We start from the raw sequence: 18281 nt of genomic DNA on the forward strand, positions 1-18281 counted from the left end.
ACCGCCTCGTAAGACGGCACTGGCAGACGACCCCGAAGCGCCGCCATTACCGGACGCCAGCATTGTTATCGGAGACACGCTGCGCCCGTGCCTCGGTCGGTCGTGAGAACGTGCCGACGATGCAGTTCTCAGCTGACGAGGCAACACTCGAACGGCTGCCACTCTCAACGGCAACCGGCGATGGTCAAAAGCACAGAAATATTCACGTTTTCGGCACTGCGCATGGCGAAGAAAACGGAACCACGCAACTACGAGCAGACGAGCTGTCGGTGAGACCGGAAGTGCTAATATTAATGTTTGTTCCGTGTTTTTAACGCGATAACATAATATAAACATACATATTATCTACTTATTGAACTCAAAATTAACAACGAAAGTAATAATGAGGGTGTTATCGTGATTATAACATCAGCCAATGGTGGAACTGCCGACAATCGCGTCATATTTTGCGGACTAATACATCATTTGTCGAGAGAAGAGGGAGCGATTTTCAGCTGACTTTGAGAATTTATTGTAAATTCCAGGCCGTGCGCATCGCTATAATATTTGGCTCGCGTGTTCTCGGGAGCCTCGACTACCGATCGGCAGCGCTTTTTGAGCATGCTCGAAAAGTGTTGCAGGGCCCCTTTAAGTAATATCTTGCCCTGTACTCCGGGTCATGAGCAAAATATCAGTGCACTAGGCGTGCGCAGGGTTCCCTATCAGGGGGGGGGGGAGAAGGTTCATTGCAACACCCCCCCCCCCTTAACTCCTTACTTAGTCAACGTTTGGGTGACTTTGCCCCCCCCCCCCCCCCCCCCGCGTGCGCACGCCTATGAGTGCACTGATTAGTAGTTAAATTTTTTACAGCCGTCACACAACACATAGCATGTCTACCACACAAACCGCAGCAGAGCCCTCACATGTCAGTATAGCTCGTAGAATAGTATCATAGTCATAGTATGAAAACTCTGTACGATACAGATTATGGTTCGGGGGATTGTATGAGGTGGGATGGAATATCAGAAATATACTACTGAGGGATAGCTGTCGTGTAGTACAGTGATATATTTTTAAAAAGTCAGGCTACACTCAGTATAGGGAATGCCGTATGTTATACCTGGGCGTGCATGCTCCAGCACCGTCCTGTGTGGCTGCAGACTTGGAAGGCTTGAGGATGGAAATCTTGCGCTTCAGCCCCCCAGCTCTCTGCAGCGTTTTGCAAGATGATGTGGAGATTGTCTGACTAGACCATGTCCTACATATTACGGTAACACCGAGTAGTGCGGTTTAAAGGCTCATTCACACCTGCAACTTGCACCGGTCGCGCGAGCACTTGCAACTCCATGGCGACGAAAAAGCGACTCACGCGGGGACTGATGTTCACACCTGCGTTCGTCTGCGACCCGCCGCCACACAGAATTCACGTCTGCTCGCATATGGCTCGCATTGTCATCGCCCCGTAAAATAAGCTGACGTCCTGTTCCTGCGCAATGATTAGTTCAGAGGTTTGCGACTGTAGTAGCGCGACTGCAAAATCCAGAAGTGAGCGACTGAGTCATAGCAGTCGCTTTGCGACCGAAGTGGCCATTTGCAAACTAACTTGGTCGCATGACCAGTGCCAGTCGCAGGTGTGAACAAGTATGCATTGGTCCCTCTGTTGAATTTAGGAATGTGTTTTGGACCTTCGTATCAGAAAGAGAGCTTCCTATTGGACATCCAAGTAAGGCAGAAGTGCAGGGGAAGGTGGAAGCGTGAAGAGATGAAAACTTCTTGAACACGAGGTCTCGCTGAAGCCAAGGTTTCGACAAGCGGTTTGTCTTCTGTTCAAGTTGCAGCCTTGAAGAAGGCAAGACCGCTTGTCCGAACGTTGGCTCCAGCTACACCCCATGTGCAAGACGCTTTCATCTCTTCCTAGTGGATGAAGCATATATTTGTCCATGGTTCAGTATTTCACGTGTTTTTTGGGGCGGTCGCTCTACCGTTCGAGTAAACCAGCATTCGTAGTTGCGCAGGCCTCTTGATAGCCACCGCATCGCAAAGGCGTAGGACCCAGGTTCGAATCCCCATAGCAAAACGATATTTCTTTGTAAATCGGGAACCTTTTCATCCTGAGAAATTCCTTGTGGACCTTCTTCAGAGCTTCGTGCTGCAAAACGCATCGAATGATCAATTTTCCATGCCGTGAATCTTATACTCCACTTTGCGGGCTTTCTCAGAACTCATTGGTCACGGTATACGCTCTTACGTCGAAAAAGTCGAGCGTCTGCGATAACACGAGATGGAACCGGCGGAAAACGGCGACGCGCGCATATCTCAGAGTCCACGTATGTTTCGTATGCATACCTTCTGCTCGGGGCTTTCGTTGCCGCGCCTGTCGATGTCCCAGCACTCGATTGAGTCGTGGTCGTCGAAGCCCACCTTGTGACGTTTCCATAGGGCCACAGCCAGCTCCTCGTACAACATCATGGTGTCCACCTGCGCCAGACAGGTATCGCTATGTGATCACGGGAACGAAATAAAGAAATTTAGCGGCCACTTTCCTTATTTGACACCGATTAGTAAAAATATTTGTCGTTATGGCTACGAGCGGCGCTGACTAACATTCCCAGGTTTGCATGCATCGAAATAAAGCAATAAAGTGGACGACAAGACGACCGCCGCCGTAGCTCAATCGGTAGAGCATCATGTGCGTTATCCGAAGGTCGCAGGTTCGGTCCCCTCCGGCGGCAAGTTGTCTTTTCGTCCACTTTACTTTCTTCACGTTCATATCATAATTACTACAATACAGTTAAAAGAGTACAAATAACGTCCGCAATACCTTCCTTGGCTTCAGTGTATCGGTGCTTTCTACTCACTTTCCGTAACGGGCTATGACGTGTGATGCTTTATGATCGAAATAAACGATAAGAAAACGAAATAAGTACTCAAATAAATAAAGTAGTAAAAACAAAAAAAAAAAGAAACACCTCCACCAAAATGTAAAAGCAAGTAAAGGAATGGGCGCGAGATCAGCAGGCAGCGTCTCAACTAGAACAGGCCAGGTAATTTGTAGACAAACCTTAGATAGATAGATAGATAGATAGATAGATAGATAGATAGATAGATAGATAGATAGATAGATAGATAGATAGATAGATAGATAGATAGATAGATAGATAGATAGATAGATACGTCGCGGCAGCCACATCTTCAGAAGACTAAAAAAATGTCACATTGGCTTCGCTTAGCCTCAACCCAGCATTAGAGTTGTCTACCATTTTTAACCAGCGTTGGCTAACTAATGAAAAGATGTTGGCTAGTAACGGTCCATGTTGGCTGATTGTTGACTATTGTTCCGCGGCAGCAGCATTTTCGATGGAGGCCGAAAATGTTTCAGGCCCGTGTACTTAGATTTAGGTGCACGTTAAAGAACCTCAGGTGGTCGAAATTTCGAAATAATCGTATTGTGGTTTTGGGACGTTAATCTCCTGATATTGACTATTTCTGGCTACTCTCGCCCGATTTTGGCTATCTATTGTTGCAATGATAACATAATGTTGCGAGCTCATTCCAATGATTGGGTTGTCTACCATTCCTTATAAAGTCTGCGTTCGTTGTCATCACGTTGTCGCACTGCCCAGCACATGTCTGTATGCACGCCACGACAGCAACGGGAGGTCTGGAACAGCGCTAACGTCAATGCGGGACAATGGCACTGCCGTTTAATGCGATTAGTATCTTGTGGATACTTCAGACGCTTTTCGATGTACCGTTGTAAACCTTTTTCCACGGTGCCCTTCCGTTGCATGCATTCGAACGAACTATACGGCCGGTCCGATAAATAGAAGCGAAAAAGCTCACTCTTTGAGCTAAAGATGAATACCTCGAGTACACACATATGCTGTCGTGCCGTCGTAGTTAATTCAATGTCGCGTATGAGAATTTGTTTTTTTTTTTTTTTTGCACTGCTAGCGGAACAAAACTGACTTTGGTTGGGAGGTCACGTTTAGTAAAGCATTCTCTGCAACATCCGCAGGCGTAGTTAAATAAAAACTCTTCACCTTTGTCACTTCGAGGCGGACAGACGGAACCTGCGTATTCGTGTATGTATACGCGTCCAATGTACATTGTTATCTCACGTGGTTACGGTGACGTGAACCATTGTTATCAGTACCCAATAAAATTCCCTGTGTTCGAGACGATATGCCACGCCTTTGTTAAGTCTCGCTAGAAATAAATCAAAGCCAGTTCCACCCCAGGTGAAAGCTGTGCAAACTGCGGAGCATAGGCGTGCGTACAAGCATAGGCGGAGCATAGGCGTGCGTACAAGCATAGGCAGAGCATAGGCGTGCGTACAAGCATAGGTGGAGCATAGGCGTGCGCCCCTGATCACCAAGGAGGGGGCGCAAAGTCTGCCCGATAGGTTTGCTCAGCTATGGCCACGCAGGTGTTGAACGATAATGGCAGCCGAAGGCCCCTAATGTTGCATTCCAAGAACTGTGCACCTCTCATCTTTACTGCCGGCTAACTAGGGACCACAGGCGGGCCACCGTGAGAAGCACGTCACCGCTCCATGTTTTTTTTTTTTTTTTTCATCCGCTGTGAAGCATGTTGTCCTTTTGGCTCGTCCGACGCGGGGGGCGAGGGCTAATATGAAACTTTGCCCCCCCCCCCCCCCTAATGCGGAACCCTGCACACGCCTATGCTGCGGAGTATTGATTCGCAGCTGTGTTTTCCTTGTGTTTATCTTCTGTTTAACTGCTCTTTTCGTGTGGTATTTTATATCCTTTTCCGTTCTTGTGACTATCTGATTTGATTTGCGATCATCTATTTCCTGTTCTGTCGTCTCATTTCTACTGTTTATCTACTGTTTGCTGCTCCGATCGAGCGCGGTGCGTCTAACGCACGGCGATGGCGTTTCGCCTCCGCATCTCTCTTCACTGGCGTTTCGTTGTCGCTTCGCTGGCTCGGACAGACGAATTAGCCCGTCGTCGACGCTGGCGTTCCAAACGTGCAGCCTTCTCGGGCTACGTGTATCAAATGTGGGAACTGCGTGACGCCAACACGAGACATGGGACTGCGTGACGCCAACGCGAGACATGAGGCGACATCAGGGCGGTTCCTTAAACTGCTCCGCTGTTCAAAAATAAATAAAAATTCTGCAGTCGCTCTCCACTTTCGCGAGGTACGATGCACGAGTTAGCATGCTCCGTGTTGTATAGTTGCGTGTAAATGTGCATGATTGCCTCTAGTTTTCTTTTATTTTTTTGTATAAGCTATACTGATGCAAGTTATTAGTATTTACTGGTATAAGCGTCTGTAGCGCTTGTGTGTGCGTGTTGGTTGCTTAAACTTTTCTTTGTGACCTGGGCTTTTAACGCGACAGCGTTAAAGAGCTCGTTTCGCAGAAATTCCGGTGTCGGCGTCGTTGTCCGTGAGCGAAAATTCGAGATAGATGTAAATAAAATACATAAAAAACTTTGGTTCGAATGGGAGTCGAACCCAGGCCTTCCGCGTGGCAAGCAGAAGTTTGACGAGGCATCTAAGGCAATTTCGCCTTAATAAAATAACCAAGCACGCACATCGCACGGGTGGCCCACGGTGTCGTCGGCGACGGCGCGGTCCAAGCAGCGCTGCGCGTCCTGTAGGCCTTCCTCGCGCACGAAGTTGCAAAGGCGTTCCACGAGGCACGTGACGAACACGGCCACCAGGCTTTGCGGCAACACCAGCGACGCCACGAACGTCAGGGCCGTCAGCAGCACGAGCACGGGACCGGCGCGGCTGCCGAAGCGGCTCACGAGCGCGTAGCTGAGCCGACCAACGGTCGGCACCTCGTCGCTCACCAGCACCAGCCAGAGCAGGAGCAGGGCCGTCAGAACGTCCACCTGAGACCGCGAGAAGCGAAGCATGCGAGAACGAGCATGGCCTCAGAGATTCACACGCTCCAAGAAAATAGAGTGTATGTTACCATTTCCGGTCAATCCTGACTTGGGCCACGTATATGAGTCTCTTTGAAGAGACACGTGAACTCTCTTCTGGATCTCAGGACTCCCCGACGCGTCTCTTTAAAGAGAGTCATATACGTGGCAAGTCATGGCAAAAAAAAGAGTCAAATGACTCTTTCTTTTTCCTGAGAAGTGCATTGCGGCACTATTCCCGATCGATCCGAATCCACTGAACGACGCATCCAAGCTTTTAACACCAGTACCAGCGCTCACGAACGAAACGTTTAAAAATATTCTTACGACCAAATTTCAGCCAATGCTCATGGTGGAAAAGCCGCCGCGGCGCTCTAGTAGTTATGGTGTTTGACTGCTGACCCGGAGATCGCTCAATCGAATCCCAGTCGCGGTGGCCGCACGCAGTTCGATGGAGGCGAAATGCTAGAGTCCTGTGTTCTCAAACTTAGGCGCATGTTAAAGAATCCCAGGTGCTAAAAATTGCCAGAGTCCTCCACAACGGCGTCTCTCATAATCATATCGTGGTTTTGGGACGTAAAACCGAAGAAATATAACATTTAGCGAAAGCGGCCAACCTATGGGGAAGTAACGCTTACGCGCAAAACGGTTTGTGAATTTGGACCTGCATGGCTCTGAATCCACAAGGATTTGCTTTCGAAACCAGCGTTCCTACCGTACCCTTTCTCTTTCCGTGTCTGCGTGTTTCTTTTTTGTTTTTTTTTCCTGTTTCGCTTAAGCGCTATTCATCAATGCTCCTTCTTATTGGTCAGGCAGCTTCGATAGTAATATTCCCAACACCAGGATTGGCTGAAGTTCACTGTTTACGACAAATTATGTCGTGACTTTTGTGTGGATGCGCGCGCGCGCGCGCGCGCGCGTGTGTGTGTGTGTGTGTGTTTGTGTGTGTGTGTTTGTGTTTGTGTGTGTGTGTTGCAACAGGCCTCGGTTCTGTTGCAATACGATACAACAGTACAATGGAAGTAGCCGTCTTTCTCGACGCCTTCGCCAGGGCCTGCCTTTGTCAAAACGTCGGTTCCAGCAACATTGCTAGTTCGACTTCTCGTCCCTTGAAGGCTTCACCTCCACCGAGGGGGGGGGGGGGGGGGGGGGGGGGGGTGGACCCCCCCCCCCAACCGCCCCATTGGCTACGCCCCTGCTCCAAATCATTTTCTTTGGTCATCATTCATCTGTTCTATCTTTACAACAAACACCATATATATGGATATTGGAAAGGGAAACTGACAACCGCCCGCTTGTAGCACGAAGCCACAAGGAAATCCGTACGGATTTCTCGTAAGGAAAGCTTCTTTTCCTTGCGGCTTCGTGCTACAAACGGGGTGGTTGTCACTTTCCTTTTCCGAACCCTTCCGCCACCTTGCAGGACCACGCAGAACTCATCTGCAGCAGCACCTGCGAATATTCCTCAGCGCGGTGCCTTCGCGTAGCCTTACTTTGCTTTCTTCTTCCGATCTCTCGATTGACGCACCGATAAATAGTTGGTGGCCACTTGTTCGTGACCCATGATGCCGAACAGGGGCAACGCGATGGCCGGCAGGAAGGCCAGGACTGGCTTGGGCATGGCACGCAGTTGCCACCAGGACATCATCAGCAGGACGCAGTAGAAGCACTTGCTTTCCTGCGTTGTTAAAAAGCTTACACAGCCATCACTTAGCAGAATAGACGTGCGCAAAGGGGGAGGGAGGCCGGGGGGCGACGCCCCCCCCCCCCCTTCCGATTAACTAATGGGGCGCCAAGTCTGTCTCATACCTTTACTCAGTCATACCTGTTCCGACATTGTTTAATCTGCAGGGTTATGACCAAACAGGCTTTTGACAATAGTGGCGGCCGAGGACCCTAATGCTGCATTCCAAGAACTGTTCCAACGTTTACTCCTGGAATGCCGGGGACAGAAGGTTGGCCGTTTCGAGCAGCCCGTCATCGATTCATTTTCACGTTTGTTTCCACTGCCAAACTTGGTTTCTTTCGGACACGACCGAGGGGGTGGGGTGAGGGGGTTGCTGCGGCGAAACATATTGCTCCCCCCCCCCCCCCCCAATAAAGGAGAACCCTGCGCACGCCTATGCTTAGCAGCGCAATGCACAGGTACAGACAGATAACAGAACGGAATGTAGAAGCGCTGTCTTCCAGCTGAAGATTGATTATACAGGCACGTGACGGAAGATTTTGAAGTTCTCCTTTGGGGAAGGTACGTGGAATGCTTGAAGACATAATGTTTGGGAACTGTACGAAACCTTGTGAACGCGCCGTACATTAAACCGTTACGCACACAAACTCGACCGCCCTCGTAAGTGAGGAGGGAATCGCTCGTCCAAACGATTCGAAGAGTGAGGGGGTCGCTTCGCGCCGGCTCTGTTGATTCTGATTCACCCTCCGCCTTCGCGGCGCTGCCTCTCCCCAATGAATATCTCTACTCACAGTAGGGGTGACGCATCTACGACTGATGGTGCCGGTGACGTATCTAAGACTGATGGCGCTATCTTTTTCCGAAATGAAGCTTCTAGTGATTAAGCGTTATTGGATATCCATAGGTCGGGAAAAAAACTTATGAAATATATTTTGCCCTTAGAGCTCACTCGGACTCAGACTCACCAAAATTTTCCTCAACCGGACTCACCGGACTCAGACTCCCTGAAATTTTTCTCAGTCGGACTCGCTCGGACTCAAAGTCACCAAAATATTACTCACTCGGACTCACTCAGACTCAGACTCACGGCTCTATCTGAGTTTGAGTGAGTCTGAGTGAGTAGACTCATGAGTCCGTTAGCGTATAATTAGCTTTTTCGACCATGGTTTCAATGCTCTTTAAAACCAATACTTCGCATAATTGGTGCTCCACTTGGCGCCTTTTGATCTCGTGCCTTCAGATATGAGATATCAGTGGTTGCAATCCAGTAAGGACATTTTTATTGAAAGAGGTGACTCACGTGAGATATTTTTATCAAGAACTTCCTGTAAGAGAGTCTGCGGGAGCGAGGTCAACCTCCCCCCCCTCCCTCCCCCTTTCTACGTAACTCACGCCTCTGATTAATAAATGAAATGAACGCTAGTGCTTTGAAGTATGTGTGGGTCGGCGGGAGTATAAACGTGGGCCGACATACGGTTGATAGTAATGCTGAAGTTGTGTCGATAGAACCATAGATCGGCAAAAAAGTGTGGAGATCACTCAGACTCACTCAAGAAATATATTTTGCGCTTAGGGCTCCTTCGGACTCAGACTCACTAAAAATTTTCTCAGCCGGATTCACTCGGACTCAAGCTCACCAAAATATTACTCACCCGGACTCACTCAAACTCAGACTCACGGCTCGATCAGAGTCCGAGTGAGCTTGAGTGAGTAGACTCATGAGTGAGTTTGCCGATCTGTGTATATGACAGACAGAAGAAAAACGAAATCGTAAGACTGCGAAGCTGTCGCCCCTTTCGTCAGGCATTCATATTTCTCCTAAGTTTCGGCAAAGTTATGATTTCTTTGTTGTTTCGTTGTTCAGCCATATGGATCCCGCGCGATGATATGCTCATTCAGAGCCGCGCTGGAACGCTACGGTGGCCCATTCCTCCCACCCACTCGTCCAAAACGCGTAGAACTATCCCGGCTATGCTGGAACGCAAGCAGCGTTGCAAGCGCTGCTACTGTGCATCACATGGACGGCCGCGATGGTATAGCGTTCCGTCGCGGTCGCAGCTCTCATACGCCCTTCAATCACACCTCCTCTCTGCAGTCCATCACGTGACCTCGCTCGAGATCCATTTTTCCCTCTCACGAGGCTCCTTTCCCCATTCATACAACGCACTAGTTTCCCCATAGCCCAGTGGTTACCGTGGTTACAATAGCCCAGTGATCAGCGTTATCTTTATTCCCTCTCCCTTTATTACACCTACTGTCCCTCTCGCAATGTTCCTCCTCTCGCTCTGGTCACGCGACCTGTTTTAGCGAACTACGGCGGCACAGGGTCCGCAAAGACAGCTTAGCTGTAAAAACGACGCACTTTACAATCCAATACACTACACATAAGTCAATGCACTAATACATACATTGCGCTTTCGGTCGTCCGACTAATTCCGGTGTGCTCGATCAGGACCAGGCGTCTACACGGTCTCTCAATCGTGATCAGCGCCGATCGGGATCAAGACGATCGCGATCAGCGCATCGAGATCAGGCTCCCAGATGACGATTTGACTGACTTAAGCGCCAAGCTCGATCCGGATTAGTCTGGACCGTGCAGCAACGACCATTATTGATCGCGATCAAGAAATACGATCCGGATTGGCCCTGATCGCGATCAAAAGTGCCCGTGTGTCTCCGGTATAACATAGCCAGTTGTGTAATAGCAGCTTGGTTACGAACCTTGGTGCCAGGGTAGAGCACGGGACACAGATAGAACGGAATTAGGTAGTTAAGCAGGCCCGATGTCTCGCGCTTTGTCGTTTCTGCCTTGCCCGAGCTCCATCGCTTTGCCAGATCTGCAGATACAATGGTGGTATGGCGACGACGGTTCAATAGGTAAATGCCCCGTTTTCAGGGAGAAAAAAAAGCTTTTACGCTAAAGGTGATCCGTTAGAGCAGCAGACAACAAATCACGATATAAAGTATAACATCCGCGAAGACGTCCAGTCTATGACTTCTAAACCTGATAATAGATATCTGGGCTTTTACGTGCACCGAAACCAGTACATGATTATGAGGTACGCCGTGGAGGGCTCCGGAAGTTTCGGCCTCCTGGGGTTCTTTAATGCGTAGCTATTCGCCTCCGTCGAAATGCTACCGCCGCGGCCGGGATTGAAGCCGCGACGCTTTTCACTGAAGGATCGGATGCTCGCCGCTGTCATTGTATCTTGAGTGTGATTTTGCTGGGCGCAAGTCCGCCCAGCAAACAGGCAATATTTTTCTGGGACTTTGGCTGCTGAAATCATCACCCTCGGATCAAGCTTACAATATGTCAGGGCTTACTGTTCCGGTAATGAGGAAGTATAATTGAAATGACCTTTGAAGCTTGGCAGTAGTGCCCAGGAGGGGTCAGTGAAGTGTTAAAGATTACTTTTAGCATGGCGCTAAGCAAGCGTCAGTAGAAGCAACGAAGCCCAATTACCACGAAGCAAATATTCAAAATCATGCTATATATTTACGAGTTTAAATTGATAAATTTTACTCTGAAAACTCTAACGTCGTTAATTTCACCATTATAGCTTTAATAACATATGAGAAAATCAGTGAAAGTCTCTTTTTTAAATTTCGCGCCGAAATATTTGTGCGTGACGCAACGGATTTCAATGTGTATTTCTCGTATTTTGGCGATAATGGCCCCACGAAATTTCCTGAAACTTGGTATGTTAAGTCTCTGGCCCCCTCAGAGGACAATGTACGTCATTTTTACCGATTACGAACTACGTATGACCCCATAGACGACGACAAAATCTATCACGCCATGATCACTGGTGAGGAAAGTTCTAGGAGGCGTCACCCCCCGCATTTTCTCTTTGCGCGTTTTTTCTAGGGTGCCTAGCTTGATGCGCGTTTGTTTTTTCGCTTACCAAGCGCCTTCTCGCGGTAAGCGTGGTGATTTTGGTATTGTGAAACAGTAATTTCCCAGGCAACACGAAAAGTCCTAAGGATGCCCCAAACAAGTATATAAGTCCCACATCCAATAAAGGAAGTCATATAGGTGTCCCGTAGACTTCAGCGAACGGATGCCCATTAAACATCCCAGAAGAGGACATGAATGGGTGGATGCTTGCATGACTCATGTCAAAACACGCGTTTTTAATCTACTTACTCATATTAGCACACATATATGCATGTTGTCTTCATGAATTAATTATGTACATTTCCAGCGATCATTGTTTAAAATCGCACCAATACACATATGGAACTTGCGCAACCCTTCACAAATAATTAACATGTATTAATTAAACAGGCGAGAACACATAATGGCTCTTGTTTGATGGAGCTTTGCATACTAATTATTCTTTCGTGCAGGCCTTAATTAATTAAAGCATGTCCGCCTTGAGCAACGACATATATTGCGTGATGTGCTGATGTGCTGCGCGTTACTCGTTTATTCGGAACCACATTCATGCATGCGATCAACTTTGCTCACTAAACTGTTCCAAAGTACTTAGCTCCGATGGTACACGAAAAAGTCCAATATAGTTCAACATTAATGGGGATTGAAAGCGTCCCATGTAAAACTAACCCTCCTGTGTGCACCGTTCGAGAAGCAATGATCAGTTTCGGTTTCAGTTCTTTGAATGTATTGTTTTACATGTACACTGCTCTTAAGTGGGCAGGCGAAAAATTATGAAAACAAAAGATTTGTAATTCACATTTGAAGTGCGCTATAGTTTCTTAACTTTTTCTTTTATTTTATGCTCATTATATGTAGGACAGCATTACGGCATTACGACAACGCGGCTGTGGCTTCAGTCTGTTTCTATAGTTCCGCATTTGAAGCGTGTTCTCTGCGTGCGGTGCGTGTGGTTACAACAGTTACAATTCGCGCGCACTCTGAAATTTGGGTTCGCGGAGCTCGTTGTAACCGAAGGCAAGTGTTGTTTTCCTACTGTTTTTTTATCTGTCAAACGTGAAGATATACGTGTGTTGGCCTTGTTTTTTATCTTTAGAGCTTGCATACGCTTGGCGGGAAGCGCGCGCCATGGAAAGCGAATACGAGAGTAAGTTATCGTTGCACTTATCATTATTCCACGTTTGTTGTGTTCATCTGCCTTTTGTAATGTGCAGTGCGATGCTATACTTTAGACGTCACCCGCTTAAACAGCACGACACAAGTGAGTTTACTGGTTACCACGTGGTTCACCAAGTGATTTACCACGCTTATAGTCGCCTAAACATGACTTCTATGTCGAGATCGACTGCTGATCAGTCACGCCGTGCAGGCCGATGTGCGCGCAATATTGGTAGCTGCTGGCGAATGTTTTAACGCGGAGGAAAATCTTTCACGTGTCGCTTTTACCTCCAATCAGCCAGAAGTTCCCGAACCACCTTTGAACCGTTCGCGCGGCCAAGTTGCGAGTGCCGGCATTTATGGCGGCATGCTGGAATCTTGCAACTAGGAGCACCATACTGGTGTCAACATGCACAGCGTTCCCGTGGAACCCGATAACGTGCCTGACGGCTGCCACAGATGCCCTACACAGCAGGACACTGCAACAGATTCTAACTCAAGCATATTGAAAGAACTGGATATCGCGTCGTTGAGAGAAGACCTGTGACAATGGAGCTTAGAGTGAAGTGTGCCTCACGATGCCGTCACAAATCTGTTAAAGGTTCTTCGCTCGTATTCTTGCATGCGTGAGCTACCAAGTAGCGCCAGGGCGCTTATGTCCACACCAAGAGTGGCGAATGTCACACTACTGCTGGATTCTGGACATTATTGTCATTTTGGTTTGCGTGAAGGGCTTCAATCTGCTCTCAGACATGTTTACCATGTGCCCAATGCCTGTGGTCTATTTTATGTTCAGGCTCATCGCACATACCAGTATCCTCAACTCTTGCTGCGGCTTCAAGGCCACACACGGAAGCACGCATGCTTGGTATGTCATTCTGCAGTTTCACATAGCAATGTTTTATCTTGCTGAGGTTGGGTGTTTGCTTTTTGCTTTTGCATTGTGCGGCAAGGTGGAGTGCAAACTATGGTTTCTATGTTTTAGGTGCATTGCACGTGTTGGAAGCTGCCAACTCTTTTACGGAACTGCAATCGCATGGTATGTCATTTATGCGGTATACATCATTATGTTGCTGTTATGCAATGTTTCCAGTTTTTACCTTGTTTTGTTGTACAGTCATTGTGCTATGGCCAAATGCCCGTAGTCTGTTTTATGTTAGGCTCATCGCACGTACCAGTATCTTCAACTCTTGCTGCGGCTGCATGGCCACACATGGAACCGAGCATGCTTGGTATGTCATTCTGCCCAGACAACACAATAACAACCTCAGGACATCCTCAGTATGCCACCTTGAGGACATTATGATGCCCTCAGAACGTCCTGTTAAGGTACTAGAATGGCACTAATCTAGTCCTGTTGTCCGTACTCATAACAACCTCAGGACGTCCTCAAAACAACACTTCAGGACTTTTTTAGTATGTTTTCAGAACAACCATTGTGCAGCCGGTTCGGTACCGTAGGCTGTGATATTTTGTATTACTACATATGATTTATTTCTTTTTAAGGTATTTACATACATTAAAGGAAAAACACCTTTGTAAGGTCTTATGTATGTATACTGCGTCAAGAAACAGAGAGGTGACAATAAGTGCTCGACTATGACAAAAACAAAAAACAAAGCTTGTTGACTGAAATTCATTTATTTAAACAGCAATTAGTCCCGACTGGTTATGAGGACCGCTTTCTCAGGCATCCGAGTCCGAGTAGTCAGGGGCAGTGTCTGAAAAAAAAGCAATATTAAAGCATTCAACACAAATTTGCAAAGATGTTTTACTGTACCGGGCTACTCCTGCAAAAAAAGAGAAAGACGCCAAATAAAGGCAGTTACGATTTTAATGAAAGGATTAATACATGCAAAAGGAACCAGATGCTGTCCTGTGTAGAACAATGCTACATTTCATGACAGTCTCATGTGATGTCACCGCAGCATGCGACGACTGCGACTCAATGGCCCACGTTTGTAAACTTCCTTGGAAGTCTGGCACAATGTCCTCGTCACCACGTGTATCGTGCACAGTGCACTCATTAGTGTAGAGGCTCCGCTCTGACAGCCCACCAGTGCACTCGACACGGGCATCGAGTTAACTTGCCCGAGGTAGGGCCATGTGCTAGACGCAGACGTCGATTCCCCGTTATTCACATTGGGACTTTCCGAAGCACAAATCACCGCAATTTGTTCGACTGATGCCGATCCATTCATTGGAGCATCAGTCAGAGCGTTGAGTAACGTGAAGCACCCATCAACACGGCGATTGACCTCCCGTCGACGTCTACGATTTGCACTTTCACACATCTCACTTTTGTTAACTGTATAATACACTGTACTGTACACACAACAAATATGCGGTTTGCACTAACCTTCATTGCAAGATCCCACTCCTCCGTGCAAGATCCCATCTTGACAGTCAGTTGACTTGGAAGTTGGAATGGCTTGGCTGGTTTGGCTACTTGACTATCCAGAACGGCAACGCATGGTCAATGGTTGCCAGCGGCTAGTTTGTTATTACACGCTACAGCGGCGGATATTCACTAATATATGGCTGCCACTTTTAAGAACATACTATTTTAAATGACCATTTCGCAATATCAGCTTCGATACCCAAGATGATTAATTACTTGTGTTTCAGAAAGCGAAACGCGTAATTTGAAGCTTTTCAACCAAAAGAGAAGCAGCGAGGCGAAAAATGCAATGACTGTGTGAAACAACCGTGCTGAGAAAATTTTCACTTAGGATATGCATCTACTTAGCGTGAAAAGGGCGCGAGGAATCATATGTAAGCGCTCAGTGCATGCGTTGCATTTGTCATCCCCAAAAGGTCCCTGGAAGAACCTTTTCAGGACAACTTGTTAGCGCGCTCTCGATATTGCTTTTGTCATCCCCAAAAGGTATCTGGAAGAACTTTTTGAGGACAACTTGTTCTCCTCAGAAAGCACTCGCAAAGACGTTTCCGGGTCAAACCAGCTCGTGTCGTACTCAATACGTACCAAGGACATCGAGAAATGTGCGAGGACGATTGTACCATTTGAGGACGACCTCAGGACGTCGAGTGTTGTCTGGGTGATGTCTTATTGCATGTTGCTGTAGTTTATTTATATTTACTCGTTAAATTGAGAATTCTTTGCCCACCTCAGGTGTTTTGAGCCTGCCTGTCTGTCTCTGTATCTATTTTATTTCTGTCTGCCTGTTTGTGTAACTCTAGATGTTAACTTGTGGTGTCAATTATGTTCAGATTCACCGTACAGTCCAGGACCCGCATATTTGACCGGAGCTACAAGGTCACAAACAGACCCACAAGTGCTCGGTATGTCATTCACCTTCTTTAATGGTTACAGTCCAACTGTTCAGTGTCCTTGGGTCTTATTAATACTAAGGGGAAAATTCCAGTCTTGTTTATGTGTTTTCTTGCTTCATGTTTACTTGAGGCAAATGTTCCCTTTGTACTGTAGATGTATTATTCACATATGTAATAATGCATGCCCAGAAGAGTGAAATTAATTCCACGAGTATTGTTCTTTATTGTAACGTGTTGGAAACGGAAGGTGATATTCTTAGCACTAAATCAGCTTAGAGTTTAGTTGGGTTGCTGGCTTCATGACGGAAAAAATTATGGCACAACCCATCTTACAATGACTGTCACCAGTAATACGATTTGTGTTCAAGCAATGTAACAGCCTGCTGTATTGCTCCACCTCCATCTCTTGAGCTCGTGTATCTGGGCAGTGTCCTATTTTCTTCATATATGCTATGTATCAGCATAAATAGAAACACAAACGGCATAGCTTCTGCACAGTGTGCCTCACCTTGCTTAGTGTGAGCATTCATTACCCTCCCCTAGTCGCAGCCACGTACCACAAACGAAAAAAAATTGTATGTTGCTGCTGGCATAACATACTTTCCCATTTCGTTGTGACACAGTGACACACTACCATGAGTCATGTTGAAGAGACAGGCGTGCAAACATGAACACAAGAGGGAACTCAAGACACCACAAATGCCTTGACATCTTGGCTTCTCTCTTGTGTCCGTGTTCGCGCGCCCTGTCTCTTTAATATGAGTACCTACAAACTAGCTCAGCTTTCTGTCATTCTAACCATAAGTCAGTGGCGCAGTTTATCCCTTCGTTCTTCTTTACGGGGGGGGGAAGCATGCTTCATCAAGCGGTGACTTATAAAACATATGTGCTCGTGGTGCTGCTGCAGCATCGATCAAATCGTAGATCCTCACTTACACTGTTATCACCAAGCCAGTGTCGCAAAAACTGCAAAGAAGGCTGTACGTAGATTTCAGTGCATGTTAAAGAACTCCATGTGGTCAAAATTTTTGGCTACGATAATCATGTCGTGGTTTGTAACGTAAAACCCTAACAATTGTTATTGCAAAGAAGACTCATGCTTTGCTGTTAGCGCTCGTACGAGTAACTCTCAGCAATGTTCATGACCGTTTTTTTCCATGTGTTGCCATATAATTCACTGAAAAGTTTTAAAGCTATAGGCTGACCTATAGCTACCTGGAAAAGCAAAGCACTTTGAACATTACATACCTATAGTTACCTTAAGCCTGGTTGCGGTAGTTTTTCATCTTAGACATAGTGCTGAACTGAAAACTTTCATAACACTGATACCATCACTTCTTTTTCAGCCTTCATGGAAAGAATACTACAAGTGTTAAATAGCATGAAGCACGCCCAGCAAGCCCATTCGCAATATTTCAACGATCTGCTAAGTAATGCCGACAGTGAAGCTCCGCACCCTCATGGCCTCCCACACCTGCCTTTCTCAAATGTGGCGGATGTTCTTGCGTATGAGGAGAAGTTCGAGACAGACAGCCAAGCTCATGATCAAATGGTAATTTCTCTGCTTCATGGCCTAAGCTCAGTATAATGTTGCCTGTCTTGTAACTACAGCATGCTGGAGTGACAAGGCATTTATAAATTCATGTGAATATTACTTATGACAGTCTGATGAACGATGTACTGTTGAATTTTTACGTAGCTAGCTGCGTATGATAGTTCTAAAGAATTTAAGTAAAGCTAGAAGCCAGCTTGTATTTCTTTATTATCACAAGATTATTCAGGTTGCAAAACATTCAGAGTATACTGGATCCCAATGTATCTTTCTGGCTGTATATCTTCTTGTTTCCTTTTAACAGAAAAAGCACTTGGTAGAAGGGGGAGATTCGACGAAACAAAAAAGAACATGTGTACTGCAGTCCCTCCTCAGCTGGAATGCTGCAGTGGGCTTCAGTTGGTTTGGCACCAAGAGAAAAAATTCTGCGAACTGCGCCTCTGCAAGCTGATGTGCGGTGAGTCAGGTGTAGCAAGCTTGATATAACTTGTTTTTTTTTTTGTGAAATCTTCTGTCAAGCAGTATACTCAATATAGCTAGGTTGTCTATTTATACTTTGCTGCAATTAGTCCTGGTATTTACTTTCAGTTTTTAAGGGTGTAGTACTTTTGGGGCCCGGGCTGCCGTATGCTGTCATCGCTTGGCGTAATGCAGGCAAAACCACGTATAGCATAGCCATCTGTAGCGTAATGAGCGCGTGCTCGCACCAAGGAGGTCTTCTTCTTGTTCTTCGAGCGCCTTGATGATGATATTAAGTGTGGAGCACATTAGGGGCCCGGGCTGTCATATGCTGCCGTTGCTTGGCATTACGCA

The 18281-nt window shown here is 46.9% G+C and overlaps 1 protein-coding gene across 1 annotated transcript; it reads right to left on the bottom strand.

The window, feature by feature from the left end:
- Positions 1-1476: 1476 nt before the first annotated feature.
- Positions 1477-15020, bottom strand: LOC119391097 (solute carrier family 13 member 1-like). Its single transcript, XM_049415150.1, has 7 exons — positions 14982-15020; positions 13798-13864; positions 10288-10403; positions 7408-7557; positions 5544-5846; positions 2326-2457; positions 1477-1509 (listed from the first exon to the last, which is right to left on the bottom strand). The coding sequence occupies exons 1-7, from the start codon at positions 15018-15020 to the stop codon at positions 1477-1479; spliced, it is 840 nt and encodes a 279-aa protein (XP_049271107.1).
- Between the last annotated feature and the right edge of the window lie 3261 nt (positions 15021-18281).

Source organism: Rhipicephalus sanguineus, chromosome 4, assembly GCF_013339695.2.
Source record: "Rhipicephalus sanguineus isolate Rsan-2018 chromosome 4, BIME_Rsan_1.4, whole genome shotgun sequence".
NCBI classification, from domain to species: domain Eukaryota; kingdom Metazoa; phylum Arthropoda; class Arachnida; order Ixodida; family Ixodidae; genus Rhipicephalus; species Rhipicephalus sanguineus.